The 27,795-nt window shown below is 41.1% G+C and overlaps 1 protein-coding gene across 1 annotated transcript in view; it reads right to left on the reverse strand.

Annotated features, from left to right (window-relative positions):
* The window catches only part of CNTN5 (contactin 5), a 626,057-nt gene that overhangs the window by 491,274 nt on the left and 106,988 nt on the right, over positions 1 to 27,795 (reverse strand). The window contains exon 6 of the mRNA XM_040422478.1: positions 18,663 to 18,758. Within this exon, the coding sequence (XP_040278412.1) occupies positions 18,663 to 18,758 (96 nt within the window). The remainder of the gene's footprint in view (positions 1 to 18,662; positions 18,759 to 27,795) is intronic.

Raw genomic sequence — 27,795 nt, forward strand, 5'->3', positions numbered from 1 at the left:
ACAGTGATGTCACAGTACAGAGATAATAAACACAGTGATGTCACAGTACAGGGAAAATAACCACAGTGATGTCACATAAAGGGATAATAAACACAGTGATGTCACGTACAGGGATAATAAACACAGTGATGTCACAGTACGGGGATAATAAATACAGTGATGTCACAGTGCAGGAATAATAAACACAGTGATGTCACAGTACAGGGATAATAAATACAGGGATGTCACAGTACAGGGATAATAATCACAGTGATGTCACAGTACAGGGATAATAAACACAGTGATGTCACAGTACAGGGATAATAACCACAGTAATTTCACAGTACAGGGATAATAAACACAGTGATGTCACAGTACAGGGATAATAAACACAGTGATGTCACAGTACAGGATAATAACCACAGTGATGTCACAGTACAGAGATAATAAACACAGTGATGTCACAGAACAGGGATAATGAACACAGTGATGTCACGTACAGGGATAATACACACAGGGATGTCACAGTACAGGATAATAACCACAGTGATGTCACGTATAGGGATAATAAACACAGTGATGTCACAGTACAGAATAATAACCACAGTGATGTCACGTACAGGGATAATAAACACAGTGATGTCACAGTACAGAGATAATAAACACAATGATGTCACAGTACAGGGATAATAAACACAGTGATGTCACGTACAGGGATAATACACACAGGGATGTGACAGTACAGAGATAATAAACACAGTGATGTCACAGTACAGGATAATAACCACAGTCATGTCACGTACAGGGATAATAAACACAGTGATGTCACAGTACAGAATAATAACCATAGTGATGTCACGTACAGGGATAATAAACACAGTGATGTCACAGTACAGAGATAATAAACACAATGATGTCACAGTACAGGGATAATAAACACAGTGTCACAGTACAGGGAAAATAAACACAGTGATGTCACAGTACAGGGATAATAAACACAGTGATGTCACAGTACAGGGATAATAAACACAGTGATGTCACAGTAAAGTTATAATAAACACAGTGATGTCACGTACAGAGATAATAAACACAGTGATGTCACAGTACAGGGATAATAAACACAGTGATGTCACAGTACAGGATAATAAACACAGTGATGTCACAGTACAGAGATAATAAACACATTGATGTCACAGTACAGAGATAATAAACACAGTGATGTCACAGTACGGGGATAATAAACACAGTGATGTCATGTACAGGGATAATAAACACAGTGATGTCACAGTTCGGGGATAATAAACACAGTGATGTCACAGTACGGGGATAATAAACACAGTGATGTCACAGTACGGGGATAATAAACACAGTGATGTCACAGTACAGGATAATAAACACAGTGATGTCACAGTACAGGGATAATAAACACAGTGATGTCACGTACAGGGATAATACACACAGGGATGTCACAGTACAGGATAATAACCACAGTGATGTCACGTACAGGGATAATAAACACAGTGATGTCACAGTACAGAATAATAACCACAGTGATGTCACGTACAGGGATAATAAACACAGTGATGTCACAGTACAGAGATAATAAACACAATGATGTCACAGTACAGGGATAATAAACACAGTGATGTCACGTACAGGGATAATACACACAGGGATGTGACAGTACAGAGATAATAAACACAGTGATGTCACAGTACAGGGATAATAACCACAGTGATGTCACAGTACAGGGATAATAAACACAGTGATGTCACAGTACAGAATAATAACCACAGTGATGTCACGTACAGAATAATAAACACAGTGATGTCACAGTACAGAGATAATAAACACAATGATGTCACAGTACAGGGATAATAAACACAGTGTCACAGTACAGGGAAAATAAACACAGTGATGTCACAGTACAGGGATAATAAACACAGTGATGTCACAGTACAGAGATAATAAACACAGTGATGTCACGTACAGAGATAATAAACACAGTGATGTCACAGTACAGAGATAATAAACACATTGATGTCACAGTACAGAGATAATAAACACAGTGATGTCACAGTACGGGGATAATAAACACAGTGATGTCACAGTACAGGATAATAAACACAGTGATGTCACAGTACAGAGATAATAAACACATTGATGTCACAGTACAGAGATATAAAGACAGTGATGTCACAGTACGGGGATAATAAACACAGTGATGTCACAGTACAGGGATAATAAACACAGTGATGTCACGTACAGGGATAATAAACACAGTGATGTCACAGTACAGGGATAATAAACACAGTGATGTCACAGTACGGGGATAATAAACACAGTGATGTCACAGTACAGGGATAATAAACACAGTGATGTCACGTACAGGGATAATAAACACAGTGATGTCACAGTACGGGGATAATAAACACAGTGATGTCACAGTACGGGGATAATAAACACAGTGATGTCACAGTACGGGGATAATAAACACAGTGATGTCACAGTACAGTTATAATAAACACAGTGATGTCACAGTACAGAGATAATAAACACAGTGATGTCACAGTACGGGGATAATAAACACAGTGATGTCACAGTACAGAGATAATATACACAGTGATGTCACAGTACAGAGATAATAAACACAGTGATGTCACAGTACGGGGATAATAAACACAGTGATGTCACAGTACGGGGATAATAAACACAGTGATGTCACAGTACGGGGATAATAAACACAGTGATGTCACAGTACAGAGATAATATACACAGTGATGTCACAGTACAGTTATAATAAACACAGTGATGTCACAGTACAGGGATAATAAACACAGTGATGTCACAGTACAGTTATAATAAACACAGTGATGTCACAGTACGGGGATAATAAACACAGTGATGTCACGTACAGAGATAATAAACACAGTGATGTCACAGTACATATAAAACATAGTAATGTCATAGAGATATCAAACATAGTGATCTAACAGTTTATGGATAATTAAATACATTGATGCAAAGGTAATGTCACAGCAGAGGGTTAATGACTGAAATAGAGTACATATTTACAAGATTTCTTTATGTCAGTTTTCACATCTCAGATTCAGGAGACAGAGTTGTAACACAACATTACTACCTCTGTCACTATATATGAGCTCACAATTGCTTAAACTATCAAAGCATCTGCTACTTTCTCCTAAATCCGCAAATTCCAATTCAGAAGCGATAAAAGAACAAATGCTGTATGCTGTTTTACCCAAATTGAGTCTAATTTTAAGCAAACCTAATTTGTTTAATCTTGATTCTCATAAATTATTCATCGGCTTTTTGTTGTGAAGAGTTTTTTTTTTATAACTGTTTTTCTGAGTAACAGGCTATTCTCTTCTAGGCAGTACATTCTGAATTTAAAAAGAGACACTATTTTGTTTTTGTCTGCAGTGCTTATGCTTTGAATACAAAGTAGCAAATTTATTTATTTAACTTGATATAGACTCGTATATGTGTAGATATACAGCGCTGCATGGTAAAACATTGCTTTTTGTAAATATCTGTCGACAAACATAGAAACATAGAAACATAGAATGTGTCGGCAGATAAGAACCATTTGGCCCATCCAGTCTGCCCAGACTGGACAAGACTTTGTTTTCTGTCTTGCATAACGGGACCCAGACAGATCCGTTATGTTTTCCCTAAGGCCCCTTTCACACGAGCGAGTATTCAGCGCAGATGCGATGCGGGAGGTGAACGCATTGCACCCGCACTGAATACGACCCATTCATTTCTATGGGGCTGTGCACACGAGCGGTGATTTTCACGCATCACTTGTGCGTTGCGTGAAAATCGCAGCATGCTCTATATTCTGCGTTTTTCAGAAATGAATGGGGTTGCGTGAAAATCGCAAGCATCAGCAAGCAACTGCGGATGCGGTGCGATTTTCACGCACGGTTGCTAGGAGACGATTGGAATGGAGACCCGATCATTATTATTTTCCCTTATAACATGGTTATAAGGGAAAATAATAGCATTCTGAATACAGAATGCAAAGTAAAATTGCGCTGGAGGGGTTAAAAAAAATAAAAAATAATTTAACTCACCTTAATCCACTTGCTCGCGTAGCCCGGCATCTCCTTGTGTCTCCTTTGTTGAAGGACCTGTGGTGAGCATTAAATACAGTTACAGGACCTTTGATGACGTCACTCCGGTCATCACATGGTACGTCACATGATCTTTTACCATGGTGATTCACCATGGTAAAAGATCATGTGACGTACCATGTGATGACCGTAGTGACGTCATCAAAGGTCCTTTACCCAGGTCCTAAAGAAAGGAGACAGAAGCAGATGCCGGCTGCGCTATCAAGTGGACTAAGGTGAGTTAAACATTTTTTATTTTTTTTTAACCCCTCCAGCGCTATTTTACTTTGCATTCTGTATTCAGAACGCTATTATTTTCCCTTATAACCATGTTATAAGGGAAAATAATACTATTTTACGGGTTTGGGTACCAAACATGCGCGATTTTTCTCACGCGCGTGCAAAACGCATTGCAATGTTTTGCACTCGCGCGGAAAAATCGCGGGTGTTCCCGCAACGCACCCGCACATTTTCCCGCAACGCCCGTGTGAAAGAGGCCTACGCGCGTGTGAAAGAGGCCTTAGACTTCTATTAGGACGGAGCAAAACGGAATGCCTCTTAAAGGCTTCCGTTTTGCATTTGATCCTATGGATTCCGTTATGTTCCATTATAACCCTGTTATAATAGAAAGCCATAATGGACTCCATAACGCTAGTGTGAACCCACCCTAAATCTGTGAAAATATAAATACCAGATACATTTTTCCGGATGACAATCAGAAAGACGGATCCGGTATCGCAATGCATTTGTGAGACGGATCCTCATCCAGATCCGTCACACAAATGCATCCGTTTGCATCCAGATTGACATCGACGGAGCTGTCTGCCGGAATTCTCTGCCGCAAGTGTGAAAGTACCCTTAAAAGGGTTTTCCAAGACTTTTTCCAGAAGATAGGTCATCAGTATCTAATTGGTGAGGGTCTGGCACTCGGGACCCCCGCTGATCAGGTATTTGAGAAGGCACCCACGCTTACAGCAGCACTGCAGCCTTCCCGGAGCTTACCAAGCACACCTTCTCAAACAGCTGATTGGCGGGGGGACCCCCTCCGATCAGATATTGATGACATACCCAGAGGATAACTCATCAGTTAGAAAATATCAGAAAACCACCTTTAAGGTGCCCATACACATTCAATAGCTGCCATCCGAGGAGAAAGCCACTTCATGAAACCTCTAGTGGTGGCTTGTCTCAAGGGAGAACAAAAGTACAGGACGTTCTCGGGAGTCGAGAGGCCTCTATACATTTTAGATTGCTGACCTGTCCTACTGAAAACATTGGTTTCAGCTGCCAATAGCCTAATGTGTACAGTGACCTTTAATAGCAGCTGCTCAAATTACTTGCCATAGTTAAAGGGACTGCCCATTGCTCTACACTTAGGATAGGCCACTGCTATCTGATAGGCTAGGGGTTCAACTCCCCACACCAGCACCGATCATTAGTTCTGCAGTAGCCCTGATGCCATAAAAACTTAGCTCCATCCAGGGGCGTACATAGAAATTATTGGGCCCCATAGCAAGAATCTAAATTGGGCCCCCATTCCCCTTTTATAGCCCCTCCCACTACCCATCCAAGGCCTCTCCCTTTGTTCCATGAACTATGCTTGCTGCTGAGTTTTATAATTTATGCATCAGGGCCGGATTGGGATTACAAAACAGCCCTGACACACAAAAGAGGTATAATGGATGTAGTGTGTACAGATGTATAGTGTATACAGCAGTGTACTGATATGTGAGGTATGAGGTATAATGGATGCAGTGTGTACAGGTATATAGTATATACAGCAGTGTACTGATATGTGAGGTATGAGGTATAATGGATGCAGTGTGTACAGATATATAGTATATACAGCAGTGTACTGACATGTGAGGTATGATATATAATAAATGCAGTATGTACAGATATATAGTATGTACAGCAGTGTACTGATATGTGAGGTACGAGGTATACTAGATGCAGTGTGTACAGATATATAGTATATACAGCAGTGTACTGATATGTGAGATATGAGGTATAATATATGCAGTGTGTACAGGCATATAGTATATACCATAGAATACTGTGACGTACAGGGTATAATATATACAGTGTGTACAGGTATATAGTACATACAGCAGTGTACTGATATGTGAGGTATGAGGTATAATATATGCAGTGTGTACAGATATATAGTATATACAGCAGTGTACTGATATGTGAGGTATGAAATATAATGGATGTAGTGTGTACAGATATATAGTATATACAGCAGTGTACTGACATGTGAGGTATGAGATATAATAGATGCAGTGTGTACAGATATATAGTATACACAGCAGTGTACTGACATGTGAGGTATGATATATAATAAATGCAGTGTGTACAGATATATAGTATGTACAGCAGTGTACTGATATGTGAGGTACGAGGTATACTAGATGCAGTGTGTACAGATATATAGTATATACAGCAGTGTACTGATTTGTGAGATATGAGGTATAATATATGCAGTGTGTACAGGCATATAGTATATACCATAGAATACTGTAAATACAGGGTATAATATATACAGTGTGTACAGGTATATAGTACATACAGCAGTGTACTGATATGTGAAGTATGAGGTATAATAGATGCAGCATGTACAGATATATAGTATATACAGCATTGTACTGATATGTGAGATACGTATAATAGACGCAGTGTGTACAGGTATATAGTATATACCGTAGTGTACTGATATGTGAGGTACAGGGTATAATATATGCAGTGTGTACAGGTATATAGTATATACAGCAGTGTACTGATATGCGAGGTATGAGGTATAATAGATGCAGTGTGTACAGATAAATAGTATATACAGCAGTGTACTGATATGTGAGGTACGAGGTATAATAGATGCAGTGTGTACAGGTATATAGTAAATACAGCAGTGTATTGACGTGAAGTATGAGGTATAAATTACAGCTCGTACCTCACATATCAGTACACTGCTGTATATACTATATATCTGTACACACTGAATCTATTATACCTCATACCTCACATATCAGTACACTGCTGTATATACTATATATCTGTAAATATTACATCTATAATACTGTGTAATATATGCAGTATGTGTATATATATATATATATATATATATATATATACACTCACCTAAAGAATTATTAGGAACACCATACTAATACGGTGTTGGACCCCCTTTTGCCTTCAGAACTGCCTTAATTCTACGTGGCATTGATTCAACAAGGTGCTGATAGCATTCTTTAGAAATGTTGGCCCATATTGATAGGATAGCATCTTGCAGTTGATGGAGATTTGAGGGATGCACATCCAGGGCACGAAGCTCCTGTTCCACCACATCCCAAAGATGCTCTATTGGGTTGAGATCTGGTGACTGTGGGGGCCATTTTAGTACATTGAACTCATTGTCATGTTCAAGAAACCAATTTGAAATGATTCGAGCTTTGTGACATTGTGCATTATCCTGCTGGAAGTAGCCATCAGAGGATGGATACATGTTCTCATTCTGTTTACACCAAATTCGGACTCTACCATTTGAATGTCTCAACAGAAATCGAGACTCATCAGACCAGGCAACATTTTTCCAGTCTTCAACAGTCCAATTTTGGTGAGCTCGTGCAAATTGTAGCCTCTTTTTCCTATTTGTAGTGGAGATGAGTGGTACCCGGTGGGGTCTTCTGCTGTTGTAGCCCATCCGCCTCAAGGTTGTGCGTGTTGTGGCTTCACAAATGCTTTGCTGCATACCTCGGTTGTAACGAGTGGTTATTTCAGTCAACGTTGCTCTTCTATCTATCTATCTTAGCTTGAATCAGTCGGCCCATTCTCCTCTGACCTCTAGCATCCACAAGGCCACAGGACTGCCGCATACTGGATGTTTTTCCCTTTTCACACCATTCTTTGTAAACCCTAGAAATGGTTGTGCGTGAAAATCCCAGTAACTGAGCAGATTGTATAATACTCAGACCGGCCCGTCTGGCACCAACAACCATGCCACGCTCAAAGTTGCTTAAATCACCTTTCTTTCCATTCTGACATTCAGTTTGGAGTTCAGGAGATTGTCTTGACCAGGACCACCCCCCTAAATGCATTGAAGCAACTGCCATGTGATTGGTTGACTAGATAATTGCATTAATGAGAAATAGAACAGGTGTTCCTAATAATTCTTTAGGTGAGTGTATATACACAGAGCAGTGTAATTATGTGAGACATACAAGGTATAATACTGTAGATGCAGTGTGTACAGATATATGTGGTCAGTTATACATTATGGTCACTGTGTGTGAGGTACATGAGGTAGTGGTCACTGTAACTGTGTGAAGTATTATAAATGAGTGAGCAATGAGTAAGTACAGGGCATGCTGCGGAGGGTGTAAATGACGAGAAGTGGAGGACCTCCTCTTACCACTTCATATCAGTCTGTATGGATCAATGCAGAGCTGATTGTGAACTTCAATACCTGCTGTTAGGGGTTGTAGGACCTGTGATGATGTCATCACAGGTCCTGGCAGATGTACCTTTGAAACCTAGGAACTACACCATTTTTGGTGCAGTTCCTTTGCTATATCCTGCAGGACCTTTGATGTTGAAGATGTCATCACAGGTCCTGGCAGATGCACTGTTCTAACCTGGGAACTACACTTTACACTGTGCAGTTCCCTTACAGGACCTGTGACAACATCAACAAAGATCCTTTAGCTTAAAGAGGTTCTGCACTTTCATTTAACTGATGATCTATCCTCTGGATAGATCATCAGCTTCTGATCAGCGGGGGTCCGACACCCGGGACCCCCGCCGATCAGCTGTTTGAGAAGGCAGCGTCGATCCAGCAGCGCCGCGGCCTTCTCACTGTTTACTGCCGGGCCGCCGGCCCACTGACGTCACAACTAATATCAACTAGCGTGGGCGCGGCTAAGCTCCATTCAAGTGAACAGAGCTTAGCCCCGCCCACGCTAGTTGATACTAGTCGTGACGTCAGTGGGCCGGCGGCCCGGCAGTAAACAGTGAGAAGGCCGTGGCACTGCTGGAGCGCCGCTGCCTTCTCAAACAGCTGATCGGCGGGGGTCCCGGGTGTCGGACCCCCGCCGATCAGAAGCTGATGATCTATCCAGAGGATAGATCATCAGTTAAATGAAAGTGCAGAACCCCTTTAAGAAATATAGACAGCAGCAATTAGGGGGCGGGGCCTCTTCTCTGCGGGCTCCTCTTCCTCATGGGCCCCATAGCAGCTGCGTGGTCTGCCTATAAGGTAGGTACGCCACTGGCTCCATCCAATGTGCAGTGAATGGAGCTGGTTATTAAAGTGCAGGCCTCATTTACTCAAAGATAGGTTATCAGTTTTAAAGGAGAGGACAATCCCTTTATGTTTACTATCCACAGATATAACTGTACATAAAGCCTCATGCAATACACTATATATTGCCATTTGTACAGCATGAATCCTGGGATGTACAGGCAAACCAACTAGAGATGACTGTGTTGATGTCATGCCTTTCACTTGGAGACTTGATTCACTTTTTGTAAATTTATGGAAATAATCGGCAAATTGGTTCTCCCATTATATTCTATGGAATGGCAATGATGTGAATTAACTGACAGCATTAACCTTATCCTCTGTTCCATTGCAACTGAGGTCCCTGACATCTGCAATTGGAGGAGAATGGTGGAAGAAGGAAACGGCAGAGGAAGTAGACACAGTCCACTGAATTTTATTGGGAGACTATTGTGTTGAGGGTATTTAGTTTTGCACTCAAAAATAAGGATGAGCAAATCAATTCTACTTGTTCAGAATTTGTCCCAAATTTCCCAAAAAGTTTGATATCTAACAAATGTTATGGAGAGCGCCTAGTATGTGTAGTGCAAGTGCTCTCATTATGTGAAGTACATGTGCTCTCTCTCATGGGTAGAATAGAATTGTGTCCGAACCAATTTTTTAAAAAAATTCAGAGAACCTAAAACAATCCTAATCTTAAAAGGTCCGCTCATCTCTACTCAAGATGCTTTCCAAGATATCACTCAAAGCAGCCATGATCCTGTACCGTACCCAGGTGTTGAGCTACCAGCTGGGGCTCCTCCACTGCCCATTGACCAGTTCAGGTAAGTGCTATCTGGGAACACACATGGAGTAAGAGGAGACCTACAGGCCAAACCTGTGTTTGAATGCTGAAGAGTCCGGACCAGTCCAGCACCACAGTCTGTAGAACTGGAATGCTGAGAGTAGCAAGATAAGACTGCAACTGTATTACATATAATTTGGGATAGTTGTGAAGCCAGATTTTAACTTCTATTGTACTTAGGGACCGTTTGTCCTTTAGAAATTAACATGGATTTTAATTTGAGCATATGGGTATTTTTTTTGGTCTTCAAAATGTCCGATGAAAGATTTCTCATTGAAAGAATGGTTCCAGAAGGATTGAACATGTATGGCCATTTTGAGTAACTGCTAATGGCCAATATGTACTAAAATTTGTTCGGTTCTATTTGCAAAATGATTGTTCTAAATTGTTCAAATGATTGTTTGTTCAACTGATGTTCATCCTTCAGCCAACTCCTATCTAATATGTATGACCAGCTTTACAGAACTTTTTGAACACTTATAAAGTCATAGGGTGGTGTAATGTTAACTGTAAGCTGCCATATAAAAGCGGCGGATTGCATTATTATGAACTGCCTGCACCATATGCAGCTGCAGATCGCTGTGACAGCACTGTCATTAGACAGCTGCGGTAACAAGTGAAGATCCCGGAAACCAGCCAAAGTGGTCTCCAGGCATGAGATCACAGTGACATGCGAAGAAAAGCCTGCAGGTGTGTCCTCAGCTAAGATCTATGATGTGAGTGCAACCCTTGCTCGCTGTAAAGTTTATTGTGATCCTGCTGTCTGTGAATTAACTCCTTCCTGCCTTAACTGTCACTTTTTTCCCTTATATACAAATGTACACACTTTTTTCTATCATATAAGAAATACATATAATAAAATAAAATAAAATGTAAAGGTATTGTGGGGTTTTGCTCTGGTAGACAGGCTGGCAGACGCAGTACAGAGGCAACGTCTTTAACTTAAACAGTTCGGTGTTTATTTACACATAAGGAAAAACAAAATGACCGTTCAGTCTTGGTGTTTGTTCACACCATGCAATGTTCATATAACAAAATCTTCACCTGGTTAGCAGTTTTCCATCCGCAGTCCACAGCAGGCTTTAGGGGCCTGTTTCCCGGCATGCGGCTCTCAGCCCTTTAGCACGGCACAAATTCACAGATCCCAAAACACAGAGACTCCATAGCTTCTCTGTCAGATGAAGGAAAAACCACACCCAGCTGAGACTGCTGGCTGGGTTTTATATAGGCCAAAAAAGACCCGGCCTGGAGCGTGGGGAGCAGCCACCCACCCAGCACTTTGGCTACTCCCAGTAAGAACCGGCCCGGATCGGCTTTACAGCCATACTAACAACAAATAGTGTCAGTCAGCACTAGCTGCCGCTGACACTTAAAACTACCAGCTCTTACCACACCGAGGCCAGGAATCTCAGTGATACATACCTTCCATCAATGACGGCCCCTTGCGCCTTCCTACAGTATGAATATGAGAAAACTGGACAACCCCTTTAACTTCCTCTTTGTTTGTACTTTTTGCACAGCAAACAGTCTCACTCAACTCTCTCATTCAGTCCCTTACAGTGTCCAGTAAGGGGCGAGGAATAGAACATCACACAATACACTTAGTGTTCAGTAATTCGAAGCATCCGAAGCTAAATTTGATCCAAAAGTTTAGGAAAAATTAGATTCGTCGCAAAGCCGAATTTACTTGCGCTTCATGGTAACAAATCAATTTTTCCTAAAATGGTGGCTGAAAATTATAAAATTATACTCACCTAATCCACCTGATCAAAGACGTCATCAGTTTTCTTCAATCAAGATGTGAGTGGATATACAGATGAGGTGCATATACATTTTTTTTTACCCCGGATTAACCCCCTGAGCACCTGATTGTGAGTTTCAAATGCCACAATCAGCGTTCTGAGGGGTTAAATGACGAGGGATGGTGCGATCGCCCTTTCCCATCATTGCACCCATTCCATATAATTAAAAGCGATTCATGACAAAGTAATTTGTAACAAATCAAATTTCTTGACGAAGTTTGGCGAAGCTGCCAAATCAAATTTTTCAGAACTTCGCTCATCACTAATTACACCAATCAATGCAATGATCTTCAGTGGGAATCTTTATCTACACTTAAGCCTATATTAGACAGGCGGGTTTGGCAAGCGATTTTTGGGAGGGAAGCATTCCTTTCTGGCAAACTCTTGCCAGCTAGCAGAGGAGACCACTGCTATTACATGCAGCGATTTTCTCCATAATGTTGAGTGGTTTGCTGGCGGCAGATTGCTTTTAGACAGCACGATCTGCCATCATGCAAGCGCTGATTTTTCATGCTTAAAAATCTGAATTGCCTAATGAACAAACATTTGCTTTTTCGTCGGGCAATCGGCGGCAGAATTTAAACTGCAATATGAACACTAACGAGCGTTCATGCAAACGCTCATTAGAGATTATCGGCTGAAATATCGGCCAGTGTAATACAGCCTTTACAGTTTAAAGAGAAGAATAGAAAAGTTTAAAGAGAATAGAGCTGTCCTACTGTTAACCAAATGCTATGACAGCATTTCCCCTCACCGCAGTAGTAAAGTGACATAGGATTACCTATCTATATAGAAGTTTTTTATTTTATTTGTATTGACTGCTACAGAAGGACAACCATTTGTATTTCGTTTTCAATGGCATAGCACTGCTAAAATGAAAAAGAAAAACTGCCAAAAATTCTCATAAATTCTGCTTTCTGTTTATATTGAGTTTCTGATGGAAGTGTTCCTTTCATAGGTTATATGAAAATAGGTTTTAAAACTGGAAAACCCATTCAAAACCCTTTTGCCATTGTACCATTTTCTGGTATAGCAAGTACAAATACAATTGTAAAGCCATAAGCCAAGTCCTTGCAATCATAGACAGACAACACAAGACAAGTCAGAAATGGTATTTCAAAATTCATTTCTTTGAGCACTTGCTAAAAAATCATTATTACCACAAAACCTCTTCAAAGGGGAATTAAAACCAGAATCAAAGCACAAAAAACAATAACTAAAAAAATGTAACATAATATTCTTATGTCTGAATTTGCTCTTGTTTCATCAGATATCACAATTGCAGACCATGAAAAATACAATAGAAAAGCAGTGCATTGTTCTCTCAGGCTGCAGCCATGTATTCTCCCCCTCCTTCTCCCCTCTCCTATATTAGTGCATATGAGTCAGAAAGTATAGAGCAGGGCTGGGTTTAGTGTGGATTACTTTTGCCTTTACAGCAATAGTGTCTAATTTGTTGGAAGGAATCTCCTAGTTAGTAATAGTACAAAATAGATTTGGTTACAATCATGCGGAACAGTAATAGACTACTACTCCCCACTCCTAAATAACACCATGACTAGGTCAATTTTTCCTTAAGGTTCCTGGCAAAGCTGGCATAGCACAATGTGGAACTGGAATACAAAGAAGAATACTAAATCTATCAAGATAACCCCCCCCCCCCCCCCACTAGATGAAATGCAACATGCTTTATTGTGCTCACAGAGAAGACTGCTAAAATCGCTAAGAAAATATCAAGAGATGCCCAACTCGAGTTTCACATGTTCCTTCTACTGCGGCTTATAGGGTTGATTCTAGTCCTGGAATAAGAAACTTATGAAACTCGAATTGGCTGTCTCTTGATATTTTATATGCAATTTTATCAGTCTCTTGTATGGGTATAATAAAGCATGTTGCATTTAAAGGGGTTATCCCATCTTAGACAATGGGGGCATATCGCTAGGATATGTCCCCATTGTCTGATAGGTGCGTGTCACACCACTGGGACCCGCACCTACAAGGAGAACGGAGCGGAGAAACTTGAGGAGGGCGCACTGCGCATGCGCAGCCGCCCTCCATTCATTTCTATGGAGCCGCCGAAAATAGCCGAGCGCTGGCTCGGCTATTTCCGTCGGCCCCGTAGAAATGAATGGGAGCAGTGGCCGCACATGCGCGGTGCGCTCCCATTTACTTGAGAGTAGCGGGGAGCTGCACCTGGTGGTGGACGGACCCCGGGAAACCCGGGGTCCTCCAGCCACAACTCTCCCCGGCTCAGTTCTCCTTGTAGGTGCGGGTCCCAGAGGTGGGACCCGCACCTATCAGACAATGGGGGCATATCCTAGCGATATGCCCCCATTGTCTAAGATGGGATAACCCCTTTAATCTATTGTTGCATTATTTCACCATATGGGCCATGGTCCTGTTTTTCCTTATCTAGGGGGAACAGTTTGACCTTGGCGGCTGGAGGTGTTTTGAAAGCAAGCAAGTGACATGTGAATGAGTGAGGACGAATGATACAACAGAATTGTGGACTCTGTGTTCCTGCAAGTCAGACCTATCTTAAGTAGGGATAAGCAAACCCGAACTGCAAATTTGGGTTCGTACCGAACGTTGCAAGTTCGGGTACCAGGATCCGAACCCGAACTTTTTTACTCAAGTCCGGGTTCGGTGTTCAGGTGTTTTTGAATTTATTTATTATTTTCCGTTATAACATGATTATAGCGTAAAATAATGGCATTCTTAAGACGGAATGCAAAGGGAAAACCTTTAGAGGCATTCTGTTTTGTATTCCGTCATAATAGGAGTCTATGGGCAGCATAACGTATCCGTCCGATTTCCGTTATGCAAGACAGGACTTTCTTTTCCATCCTGCATAAAGGAAACCAGACGGATCCGTTATGCGTGCCCATAGACTTCCACTATGACGGAATGCAAAACGGAGGGCCTAAAGGTTTCCCTTTCGCTTTCTGTCTTAAGAATGCCATTATTTTTAGATATACTCATGTTATAACGGAAAATAAGAAAGCGAAATTTGGGTCCCCGTTGACCTGTTCTGACGGAAACCTTCTCCGTCTGTCAGAAACCTATTAGAGCTTCCTCTCTACTGATAGTTATTATTATTCAAACATGTAAGTCTGTTATTATGGGGCATCTGTGGACATAACAGGGTGATGAGTATAAAAGGAAAGAACTACAACTCCAAGCATGTTCAGACTGTTAGTATGGAGCATCAGTGGACATTACATAAAGAGGGTATAAGAGGAGAGAATTACAACTCCCAGCATGCTCAAACTGTTATTATGGGGCATCAATGGCCATTACTTGAAGAGGGATATAAGAGGAGAGAAATACAAATCTCAGTATTTCTACTGTTATTGTGAGCTATGAAAGGACATTACAGGGAGTGAGAATAACAAAAGAACAACGATTCCCAGTATATAGAAATGAATAGAGGGAAACACTAACCCTCACATACACACACACAAAGCACTGGAGCTCTGCTCACATTGTGACATCACTCAGGTCCTTTCAGGTCCTTCAGCACTTCTTTGCACTGCTGATCTCTGTCTCAATGAGTAATGGAGGGAAATGAAATTGGCTGGAGTGGAATGAACAAGGCAGGGAGGCAGATTATATATTTCAGGGGAGAGGGAGAGAAAGTGGCTGCGGGGACCAAGGGCAGGAACTTCTATAGCAATAAAAGCAGATTGATCTGTTAGCATTCCAATGTGGCTGGTTAAGCCCCTCTCACCTCTCCTATGAAGACATAGCTATGTGTGCACTATGGAATAAACACTTTATTTATGTTTTTTTTTCTGAGAATAGTGTCCCTTTAAAGGGTTTGTCCAGTTTAGAAAGCCCATTGTCATATACCGTATATATGGGAATTTTGAGTTACTGGAGTGATCCAGGAGGATCCTCAATTCTGGGCAGAGTAGAGAGGGGTTACAAAGAGTGTCTCTCTGGAGGACCTTTCCTGTACTGCATTACATAGACACCCCCATTGATGTGAATGCACTGTGCAATATATGTTTTCCCATGTGGGAATGCTTTTCTACAGCAGGGGCAGGGAAGCCGGCCAGAGTTGATGAGAAGATGGATTGAGCAAAATACAAGGCAATTCTGGAGGTAAACCTGGTAGAGGCTACAAAAGACTTGAGACTGGGGCGGAGGCTCACCTTAAAGCAGAACAACGACCCTAAATATACAGCCAGAGCTACAATGGAATGGTTTCGATCAAAGCATATTCAGGTGTTAGAATGGCCCAGTCACAGTCCAGAACTAAATCCCATTAAAAACCTGTAGCAAGACTTGAAAATTGCTGTTTACAAACACCCTCCATAAAATCTGACTGAACTTGAGCTATTTTGCAAAGAAGAATGGGCAAGAAATGTCAGCCTCTAGATGTCCAAGGCTGGTAGAGACATACCCCAAAAGACTTGCATCTGTAATTGCAGCGAAAGGCGTTCTTACAAAGCATTGACTCAAATGCACACCACACTTTCCATATTTTTATTCCATGGGTATGAATAATACTTTTTCAACGCACTGTAGGTTGTGAAAACAGAACAAGCCCTTTAATATCTATTTATGCACATACTGTATTCTGTAAAGAAGACAGTAGAGTTCTAAGAAGCATTTGTGAAGCAAGGTATAGTCTGATACATTACAATTATAGTTATCCTTCATAATACTCCCTAGTGGGCTCCATACACAATGCACGAAAACCATCTTACTCATATATAATATGTTCATTCCTTTTATTCCTGTAACTTATTTCTTATCTCATTTCTTGCATCAGATCATGAATGTTTCCCATGAAGATAACACATTCTTTTAAAGCTTACTGCTCACAATGTTCTGTCTGAGCTCCTGGATACAGTATATATTCTTCAATTTTTAAATGTAGATGACTCAGTAGCATATTTTATATTTTTACATAGCTACCAAGATTTCCTAATGTGTCCGTGCCTATAATCTGTCTAAAATGTGGGCCAAATTGGTACAATTTTGGCACAATTTGAGGCAACTAGAGTTTGAAATTAGGCTAATTTCACGCCAGCGCAGGGAGATCAAGACTGGCATATAGGAACACCAGTCTAGACACATCTCCACCATTGTGTTTCTATAATGGTAAAGTGCTGAAAATGGGCATTTCCTCCCAACATTTAAATGAAAAGGGATGTCTGCTTTAGATAAACTTTATGTATCAGACCTATTAAGACATACGGATACTGTACTGTATGTTCAGGTGGCCATACATATTAGATGAATGTTGGCTGAACCCGTTGTTTTTTGCTTGACCGGCCAAACAACTAATTTATATGAAGATGTTCCATCTCTCCCCAGATGACAGATGTTGGGCGAAACGAATGATCAGGAATGTTGGGTTTTCACATATCGAATATTTTTGCTATGGCCTCTTCTTTGGGCTTGACATGAAATCTAGTGTTCACATGGCCTTTATACAGCTCAGTCCCATTCAAGTTAACAGGATTGAGCTGCAATACCCAGCACAGCCGCTATACAATGTACAGCACCCACAACACCATTATTGGTATACAATGAGGAGGCTGAGTGGTACAGCCCCTGCACATAGCTGATCTGCAAGGCTAACCCCACAATCTGATATTGATGAACTTTCGTAAAGATAGGTCATCAATATTTAAAGGGTTTCTGTCACCAGATTTAACCCTATTAAGCTAGCTGACATTAGCGATGAGCTAATGTCAGCTAAACCTAACTAGCCTATTCCTACTTTTATCTATGCCCTTTCACACCAGAAATCTACCTTTTATAATATGCTAATTAACCTCAAGGAGCAGGAAGGGGGGCGTTGTTCCTGTTCCTAGAGGCTCCGTTCTCCCGCCTCCCTCCAAGTCCTGATTGACAGGGCCAGGCAATCTGTCTGCCAGCCCTGTGCTCTGGTGAAATCTCACGCCGTTCAGCATTCGGCGCGGGCGCGGTGAGGGAAAGACGCTCGCAGTCTTCTGCCAGCTTCCTCACCGTGCCTGAACGGCGTGAAATTTCACCAGAGCACAGGGCTGGCAGACAGATGCGAGCGCTGCCTGGCCCTGTCAATCAGGACTTGGAGGGAGGCGACAAAGGTGGGAGAACGGAGCCTCTAGGAGCAGGAACAACACCCCCCCCCCCCCCCCCCCCCCGCTCCTAGAGGCTAATTAGCATATTGTAAAAGTTTGATTTCTGGCGTAACGGGGGCATAGATAAAAGTGTGAATAGGCTAATTAGGTTCAGCTGACATTAGCACATCTCTAATGTCAGCTAGCTTAATACGGTCAAGTCTGGTGACATAATCCCTTTAAGCCATGGGCAGAGATTTTATGCAAATGTACCGATCCCGAGCCCCTTTAAGGTGATGAGAAAGCTTGGTATCTATGAGCAACTGAATTTTTCTTGATGTTACCCTTATATGCAGAATGTTCTAGAAAATAACTCTACCACAGAGCTATAGTTAAATATAGTTAACTAATTGAGCTATACCCGGGTTATTTCAGAGCTTCCGCACAAGGAAAGCAGCTAAAAGCTTTGAAAATATAGGAATGGCATTTAAATTGACCTTCTAGATTTGGCGAAATTACAATGATCATAAAACAAATAATAAAGTGCTATGGCATGCATATTACCTGGCGAGTGATGCGGGGGAGAACACATAAGGACCACTCCTTGTCCTTCCCTTACAGAGACGGCACTTCTTACACGGCCGCTGAAATTCCCAAGATCTGTAAATAAATCAGGACGTATTATTACAGATAGTAAATGCACCAAAGAAATTATTAGTGATTATTTATGTACGGTAATATGCAAGGATGGACTGTTCTAAAATTCATGATTTTTTACTGATCTGAAGCCTTAAAGTGGTTGTCCACTCTAATCGGCAGGGATCTGCCCCCCCCCTTCCCCCGCCATTCACAGAATCAGGGCTGCATTGGGAGGTTATGCTGCCCTAGGCACGTTTAGTGTTCACGCCCCCTATTAGATCGGCTACAGCTGGCTATTGACTTGACGGTATACAGGACCTGCGGTTGAAAACACACTTGGTTTTACCTTGATTGCTATGGTTTTGTGAGGTAGTTATTGGCCATGCAGTTTATACATGTGAAATACATTTATGTTAAATTTTTAACCTGGAAAAAAATGCATGGCAAATAACCACATCACAAAAACCGCAGCAAATCCGGTAAAACTAAGTGCGGTTTTAAATGTTTTTATTTTTTTTAATGCAATTTTGAGCATCATCTCATCTAAATATACCCTTACACAGGTGTCAGTAAAATATAACTCTAATGCACAAGTCTGGAGGCACCTTCATCCATGGATGGTGCATGATAAAAATCATAGCGTGAACCATTCATCTCTGATTTTCCCTTAAGATTCATTTACTCATGTGAGTGGGTCTGCAAGAGAAACAGACAAGACGCGGACTTGATCTGTGAGCGATCCATATAAAAATGTGTCCATGTAAACAAGCCGGAGCTTAAATAAGATTGACATTACTTGTCTGAATGAGCCCTAACTCTTGCTAGGTGTATGGCCACCTTCACTCTGTGACTTTTTCTTGTTTGTTTTGACACTGAGGATCTTTACTGCTTTGGTGTCAGTGTGAGGATTATGGAAAGGTGACAGGAAGAGTAATCCTACCTGCTAATTGGCAATGTACATATTGGTCATATAATTGGTTCACTTTTCTCCTTGTGTGATTGCTCTGATGTCTCCTTATCACTTACTTTTTTGCTACTTGCAGCATCAATTCCGGAGATTTAACCCTTACATTGCCTTCCTGAAGAGATCATAGTTATATTATCTGTACGTAAGCAGTGTGAGGGTTAAATCTCCTGACTTGTAGCTACAATAAAGAAAGGCAGCAATGTAGTACGGTAAAAGAATAATCATAAATCCTTTGTTTTCTCTGTGAAGTGCACCCCACTCCTTCTTGACACCCTAGGCACATGCCATCAGGTGCCTTGTTGTAAATATGGCCCTGGCCAGAACTGCTCAGCTTCGTCCATTATGCAGTGGATGGAGCTTGTAACTGCGGTGCTGCTCCCATTTACTTCAGTGAGAGCAGAGCTGTAGTAACCAGCTCCATCCACTGTATAATTGATGGAGCCGTGTAGTTCTAGCACCGGAGCTAGGGGCTCGAACTGAACTGCTTTTCCTGTTCCCTACTGCAGATTCACTGCATTTTCCATCGGCTATCACTAGAAGAGCTCAGTGCAAAGAGATTCTACTGTTTCATTGATTTCGATAGTAACTGTATAATATACTATACGCTGAGAGAGTCGACAGGACTTTCTTTTCTGTCCTGGATAACGAAAACTAGACGGATCAGTTCTCCTTGCCTATTATGACGGATCAAAACGCAATGCCTCTAAAGGTTTCGGTTTTGAATTCCGTCTCATGAATTCTGTTATTTTCCGTTATAACCATGTTATAACGGAGAGCAATAACGGAATTCATAACGTTGCGGTGAACCCGCCCTAATACCCAAGGAGAATAGGGACAAAGCTTGAGATGATGAAGCCGGGATATCTAATGGAGTGTTCAAAAATGAAATGACCTCTTGCCATAACTTAGCGATAACTGGGCATTCTTAGAATACATTCCCCCTGAATGGGGAATAGTACCACCTAGAACAATTTTATGATAAACTTTCAATAGGTTAGAACACCGTGTAGCCTAAACTGACCATGGAAATGCAGACCGCCATTCCTCTGGTTGAAAGATGAGCTGTAGTTCAATATATGTCTGACTGCTGAACCTCGAAGATAAAACAAACAAAAATATATATCTATAGAATTCAAGCCTGGGTCTTCATTTTTAAAACACCACAATTTTCCTTTGCAGGTAAAAGTCAATGATTTTATTTATTTATTTTAATTTGACTATAAATACAATGTAAAATTCCACAATACGTTGTGGAATATTTCCACAGTTTTGAAGGAAAAGTCTATTTACTTGGTTGTTCTCAGCCCCATATTCATTATCTGTTATCTATGTCATTTGAAGTTATCATTTTGTAAAAAGATAACACTTGTGTAATGAGATTAAACTGCATAATCTGCGGAGCATGGTTTACGAATCCTTATCAATACGATGGAGCACCGAGGCTATTATGTGTTGATAAGAAAATGAATTAAGATACTTCTAAGATGTGAAGAAAAGCAGAACAGACAATGCTGTGAGGGGTTAGAACCTATAGAAAAAAAAAACGAGGATTTTATTGTATTTTTCCTCTTGTTCACACAGGTGTTTTATGTATGAAATGTCCTTCTTGAAGTCTAACAATATCACATCGATCAAATGTCTGCATCTGAAGAATAGAAAACGTATCCAAGTAGGTACTCTTTTCAAAGCAATATTACAAAATATAGAAACAAATCTTCCTATTATCACTTATGTAGATCTGGATGAAAATTCTCACAATTCATACAGCACAAAAACAATTACCGGTCAAAAACCACATTAGGCCTCCAATATTGTACCAAAGCTCATAAAATTGGAATTAAACATAAAGCAATCATTCTAGGATCCATCAGATGCCATATGATGAAGGTATTCCCCCCTAAAAAGTATTGGTTTACTATGGGACAACTAAGTATCGCCTTCAAGTTCCTCACGTATTACCGTTAAATATCATGTCCTTTTTGGCCATCCTCCTGACTAGCTCAGTGACCTCTTTACGATGCTGTCAGTTGGCCACATGATCCCTCAGCGAACCAGCAGACAGGGATGCAATTTATTATATATGTTCAATATTTTCTTGAGGTGAGTTTACCAAATTTAGAGTGGCTCCAGAATGATTCCACATTAACTAAAACAGAAATGCCAGGATTGGTAAATTTGGGGGTCTAGGTTTGGTTATATGTAGATTAAAGAGGTGTGCTGCTTTTAGAAATGATGTACAAATGGCTTCACTGTAGTATAGTTTATCACGTACTGTCTGTGGCAGAAATCACTCTAGGTTACTCAGACATGAAGCCACATAGCGGTGCTCCTGGTGTTTATTTCCTGCTGTGTGACATCCCTTACAGTGAACATGTGGTTGGATCTCCTCCTCCCCTTTTTGTAGTACCAGATGTCACAAAATGAATGCCTCATATTTTTCCATTGCTTGCACACTTTCAGTTCCCTCTCTGTTTCTGAAGAGATCCTGACCTGTCGGGCAGGGAAACACGCTCCCACGGTGAGCCCTAATTTGCACCCAACCCGCTGTCCCTGCCTACTTACAGAGCAAGCCCTAAGTGGCAAGTCCACAACTGGTCAACCGTCCCTATGCTGGTAAGACAGGGAGACAAACTAAGCACCCGGGGAAAAAACTGTAGGGACCTGCTCACACAACTGGACACACAACCTATAACTGGAAAGGGTGTATTGCCAGAAGGTGATTTAATTAGGATACCAGAACATGATAGGTCCAGGGACTTGGCGCCCCACTGGACAAGAAAACAAGCAGTCCTGAGATAGGAAGGCTGAGCTGTCGCTCATTAAATCCAGGGAATGCAGGTACCAACATGCATGCTGAACCCACTCTATACTTCTCCTGGTGCTAGACAGCTTTCAATGAATGCAGAGAGAGCAGGCTACAGCTTTATACTTACACTAATTAAAATCAGCCTATGGGGCAGACAGGCTGGTCATGAGTGCAAGGCCAACAGGAGTCAGCCACACCTCCAGCTCAGTATAACTGAGGTGCACGTCCGCAGGTGCAAGTCGCCGTGGCTAAAAACACGAAGAAAAAAAACACAATGCAACAGCACTCTGCAAACACAAATAACGTACAATAATGCCATAGTTATAGAAAATATTCTGGTGCTAATACTACACTTATTTAGTAGATTTGAGATTCTTGTAAATTTTGGGGGAACCTACCGTATTTTTTGCCCTATAAGACGCACCGGCCCATAAGACGCACTTAGGTTTTAGAGGAGGCCAATAGGAAAAAAAATGTTTTTCATCAGACCTCAGATCAGACCACCAATGTTAATCAGACCTCAGCTGACAGCCCCAATCAGACCCCCAATGTTAATAAGACCCTCAATCAGACCTCAGATCAGACCCCCATGCCTCAGATCAGACCCCCAGCCTCATGTATGCAGCCCCCAGTCTCATGCTTGTAGCCCCCAGTCTAATGTTTGCAGCCCCCAGCCTCATATAAGCAGCCTGTAGCCCCAGCTTCATTTATGCAGCCCCCAGTCTCATGCTTGTAGCCCCCAGTCTAATGTTTGCAGCCCCCAGCCTCATATAAGCAGCCTGTAGCCCCAGCTTCATTTATGCAGCCTGCAACCCCCAGCCTCAGATCAGATAAAATAAAATAAATCACTTACCTCTCCTGCTCCGGACGCTGCTGCTCTACACCGCCCGCGCTCTTCATCCTTCTTCTCATTCGGTTGTGCTGTGAACCGGCGCGCACGGCGTGAGGTCACAGAGCGCCCTCACGCTGTGCGCAGCCACTGCACAGCGGACAGCCGAGGACCAGGAAGCGGGGAGTACAGAGACTTCACCGCTTCCTGGTCCTCCAGTATTAATGAGCGCTTCCATAATGGAAGCGCTCATTAGTATTCACCCAATAAGAAGCAGGGACATTTTTCCCCCACTTTGGGGGGGAAAAAGTGCGTCTTATGGGGCAAGAAATACAGTAATGTATTTGCCAAGAATCTAAAATTTACTAAATAAGTGTAGTATTAACACCAGAATATTTTCTATAACGATGGCATTATTGTACGTTATTTGTATTTGCAGAGTGTTGTTGCATTGTGATTTTTTTTCTTCGTGTTTCTAACCACGGCGACGTGCACCTGTGCATTGGGATTTGCTAACTGACCCCTCTTTTCTTTCAGTATATAATCAGTGCACAGCTCCATCCATTGTGTAGTGGATGGAGCTGTTTAGTTTAGGAGCCAGAGCTACTTTGGAACAATTGATCAGTGGGGAGTCAGGATGTCCTTTTGCCAACAGTATCAAAGTCCATTTTAACCCCTTCCCAACCTTCGCCATACATGTATGGCGCAGCGGAAAGTGACTTCCTGACCAGCACCATACATAACCTTTGATGTGTTTGATGTTAGAAAAATTGATTAAAATGGAAAACCTGAAAAAAAGTGACATTTTGAAAGTTTGCTAAATCAATTTTGAATAATTTGAGGGCTGTAGTTTATAAAATGAAGTAACTTATGGGTGGTTTCTATTGTGTAAGCCCTTCAAAGTCACGACAAAATTGAATTGGTCCTACAAAATGAGGGTTTTGGAAATTTTCATGGAAACTTAAAATATTGCTTGTAAAATTCTAAGCCTTTTAACATCCTAAGTAATATAGCATTTACAAAATGATGCCAACATTAAGTAGACATATAGTGAATATTAATAACTATTTTATGAGGTATCACTATCTGACTTAAAAGCAGAGAAATTAAAAATTTAGAATATAGCAAATTTTTCAAAGTTTTCTGTAAATTTCAGATTTTTTTATTTATAAAGGTAAAGCATATTGACCCAAATTTACCATTAACATGAAGTACGATGTGTCAGAAGTAAACAATCTCAGAATGGCTTAGATAAATAAAAGCAAATCAAAGTTATTACCACATAAAGTGATACATCAGATTTGCAATGTAGGCACAGTTAGGAAGGTGAAAAATGGCAAGGTCCTCAAGGGTAAGGATAATATATATCTGTCAACATGTTAAAAAAAATAAAGGGCTACGGTGTACAGTATATTGAATTTAAATATAAATAGATCCTCTTGTCCGTGCTACTTTGATATTTTACGTTAGAGAGGTCCAAACTCAGTTTTTTTTTTTTTTTTTGTTCTTTTCTGCTACAGGGTTCCAGATCTGTTTGTTTCTGTCTGTTGAGTTAAATAATAAAATTCTATCCGGCCAAAGAGGGAGTTCGCTGCATTCAGATGTATACAGCAGAGATGAGCAAATTGATTCTAAATGAAACGGAATTGTTATGAATTTCAGAAAAATGTATCTGCCAAATGAATCCAAAGTTTAGGTGATTCGTTTCTGTAAAAACTTGAGCAAAAGCAGCAACCCAGGATCATTTTACTGTGAAAACTGGCAGGGAAAACAACAGGATGAAGATGGAAGATCACATGAGCATGGATGGAGTGCTTGCCCTAACTGGCTCAGAGGCTGACAGACTGATCAGCTAATCAGGGGCCAGTATTTAGTCAGGTCCTTCTGCTCAGGAGGAGGAAACACCATTGTATGTGCATCTAGGGATACGCTAGGACAGGGATTGGCAAACTACAACTCCCAGTATGCCCAGTCTGCCTACAGCTATCAGTCTACAGCAGGGCATGATGGGATTTGTAGTTTTAAAACAGCTGGAGAGCCGCAGTTTGCCCATCACTGCGCTAGGATGTGTTTTGGATGTCTTTGACAATCAAAAAAAGAAAATTCATAAGCCATTAGTATAGCTACTAGGGACACTGCGGAGAGTATATCGAGAGAATAGGGAAGTATTTCTATCTATATAGAGTTTTATAAGGGGAAGCTTAGTTAGCATAGAGTGAGCGAGGGAGTGGTTACTCCGAGTTGTGTGGTGTTTCACAGTTCATACAGTTTGGTATGATCTGCATTATAAACTCATTTTGTTCTGTATATGGACAGCCAGTCAGCTTTTTTATGTTTCAAGTTTCTAACGTTCATAGGCTTATTGACAGACCCCAAAAGCATACATTCTGTTGCAATCACTGAGCAATTGCCCTTTTTTTCTAAAAATCTGTTTCAATTTATGATTTGTAATTGGCTATTTTCAGCGCATTTCAGTACATCAGTATACCCATGTTATTGAATGCATTGCATTACTGAAAGATAGCATTCACTTCCCTCAAAGTTCCAAAGGCATTTTACTGCAATAACGCCAATAGTATACCTGTTTTAGTGAACATGTAACCGTTGTATTACTTTTTTTTTTTACTGCAAAACTGCATTATTGCCACTGTAAATTGTTAATACCAGTGTGCAGTGTTTTTGTAGAAGGGGAGGGACATTTAATTGTGCCTTTGTCTTTGAATTACAGGAAAACCACTTTCAATTTTGCTTCAATTTAATAATCTGTGTATCAAACTTGTGACCAGGGTCAGAATGTGGGTAGCACAGCAGTAGCAGCACCAGTTATCAAGCCAGTAGTAGTAGTAGTAGCAGTAGACCACAGTTCTTTCTGGCTTTTGAAAGATGCCACAATATTATTAAAGGCAAAGAGGATGAGATTGTGGAGTGGATGGCTCACTCCTCCTCAAAGACACAGCAGGATGACTCCGAGGTCACCTCTGAGTCTAGCACCATGCTTTGGAGTCCTGTGGACCCAGAAAAGCCTTTCACTTGCATCATCTCAGTTTTCACTGTCGCCACCTAGTGAGGAGGCTCCTTTTGTTCTTAAGAAGGGGCAGCAAAACCGATGTAGTATAGAAGATACCCAATATTGTTGATAACTTGTGTGAGAACAGTCAGTGTTTGGACTGCCATGAGGGGGAGGTTCAGGCAGAGGCGGGGGACTTCATGCATAGCTGTGTTGGTTTTATCATGGTAGTAGTGCCACGTGTATCCCTAAACTCCTAACCTCATAAACACTAATTTACACCATATTCTTACCAGAACAAAAAATGCGGCTTGGATGCGGACCCAAACAATGGTTGTGTGAATGAGGCCTAAGGTATTGTAGTTGGATGATTGTTCCCAACAAACAACAGCTTTTTCCGATAACACTATGTGTGTTTAAACATCATCTGTCCCATATAAAGGACAATTTTTAGAAGGTTTCTAATATTAAAAAGCATAACAAACACTGTCAAACATGTGTTTACCCATAGCTATATGCAGTTGCAAGAAAAAGTATGTGAACCCTTTGGAATTATATGGATTTCTGCACAAATTGGTCATAAAATGTGATCTGATCTTCATCTAAGTCACAACAATAGACAATCACAGTCTGCTTAAACTAATAACACACAAATAATTAAATGTTACCATGTTTTATTGAACACACCATGTAAACATTCACAGTGCAGGTGGAAAAAGTATGTGAACCCTTGGATTTAATAACTGGTTGAACCTCCTTTGGCAGCAATAACTTCAACCTAACGTTTCCTGTAGTTGTAGATCAGACGTGCACAACGGTCAGGAGTAATTCTTGACCATTCCTCTTTACAGAACTGTTTCAGTTCAGCAATATTCTTGGGATGTCTGGTGTGAATCGCTTTCTTGAGGTCATGCCACAGCATCTCAATCGGGTTGAGGTCAGGACTCTGACTGGGCCACTCCAGAAGGCGTATTTTCTTCTGTTTAAGCCATTCTGTTGTTGATTTACTTCTATGCTTTGGGTCGTTGTCCTGTTTCAACACCCATCTTCTGTTGAGCTTCAGTTGGTGGACAGATGGCCTTAAGTTCTCCTGCAAAATGTCTTGATAAACTTGGGAATTCATTTTTCCTTCGATGATAGCAATCCATTCAGATCCTGACACAGCAAAGCAACCCCAAAATGCCCCCACCACCATACTTCACAGTTGGGATGAGGTTTTGATGTTGGTGTGCTGTGCCTCTTTTTTTCCACACAACTTTGGTTTCATCTGTCCACAGAATATTTTGCCAGTACTACTGTGAAACATCCAGGTGCTCTTGTGAAAACTGTAAATGGGCAGCAATGGTTTTTTTGGACAGCAGTGGCTTCCTCTGTGGTATCCTCCCATGAAATCCATTCTTGCTTAGTGTTTTACGTATCGTAGATTCACTAACAGGGATGTTAGCATAT

This window comes from Bufo bufo, chromosome 3, assembly GCF_905171765.1.
Source record: "Bufo bufo chromosome 3, aBufBuf1.1, whole genome shotgun sequence".
In the NCBI taxonomy this organism is placed as follows: domain Eukaryota; kingdom Metazoa; phylum Chordata; class Amphibia; order Anura; family Bufonidae; genus Bufo; species Bufo bufo.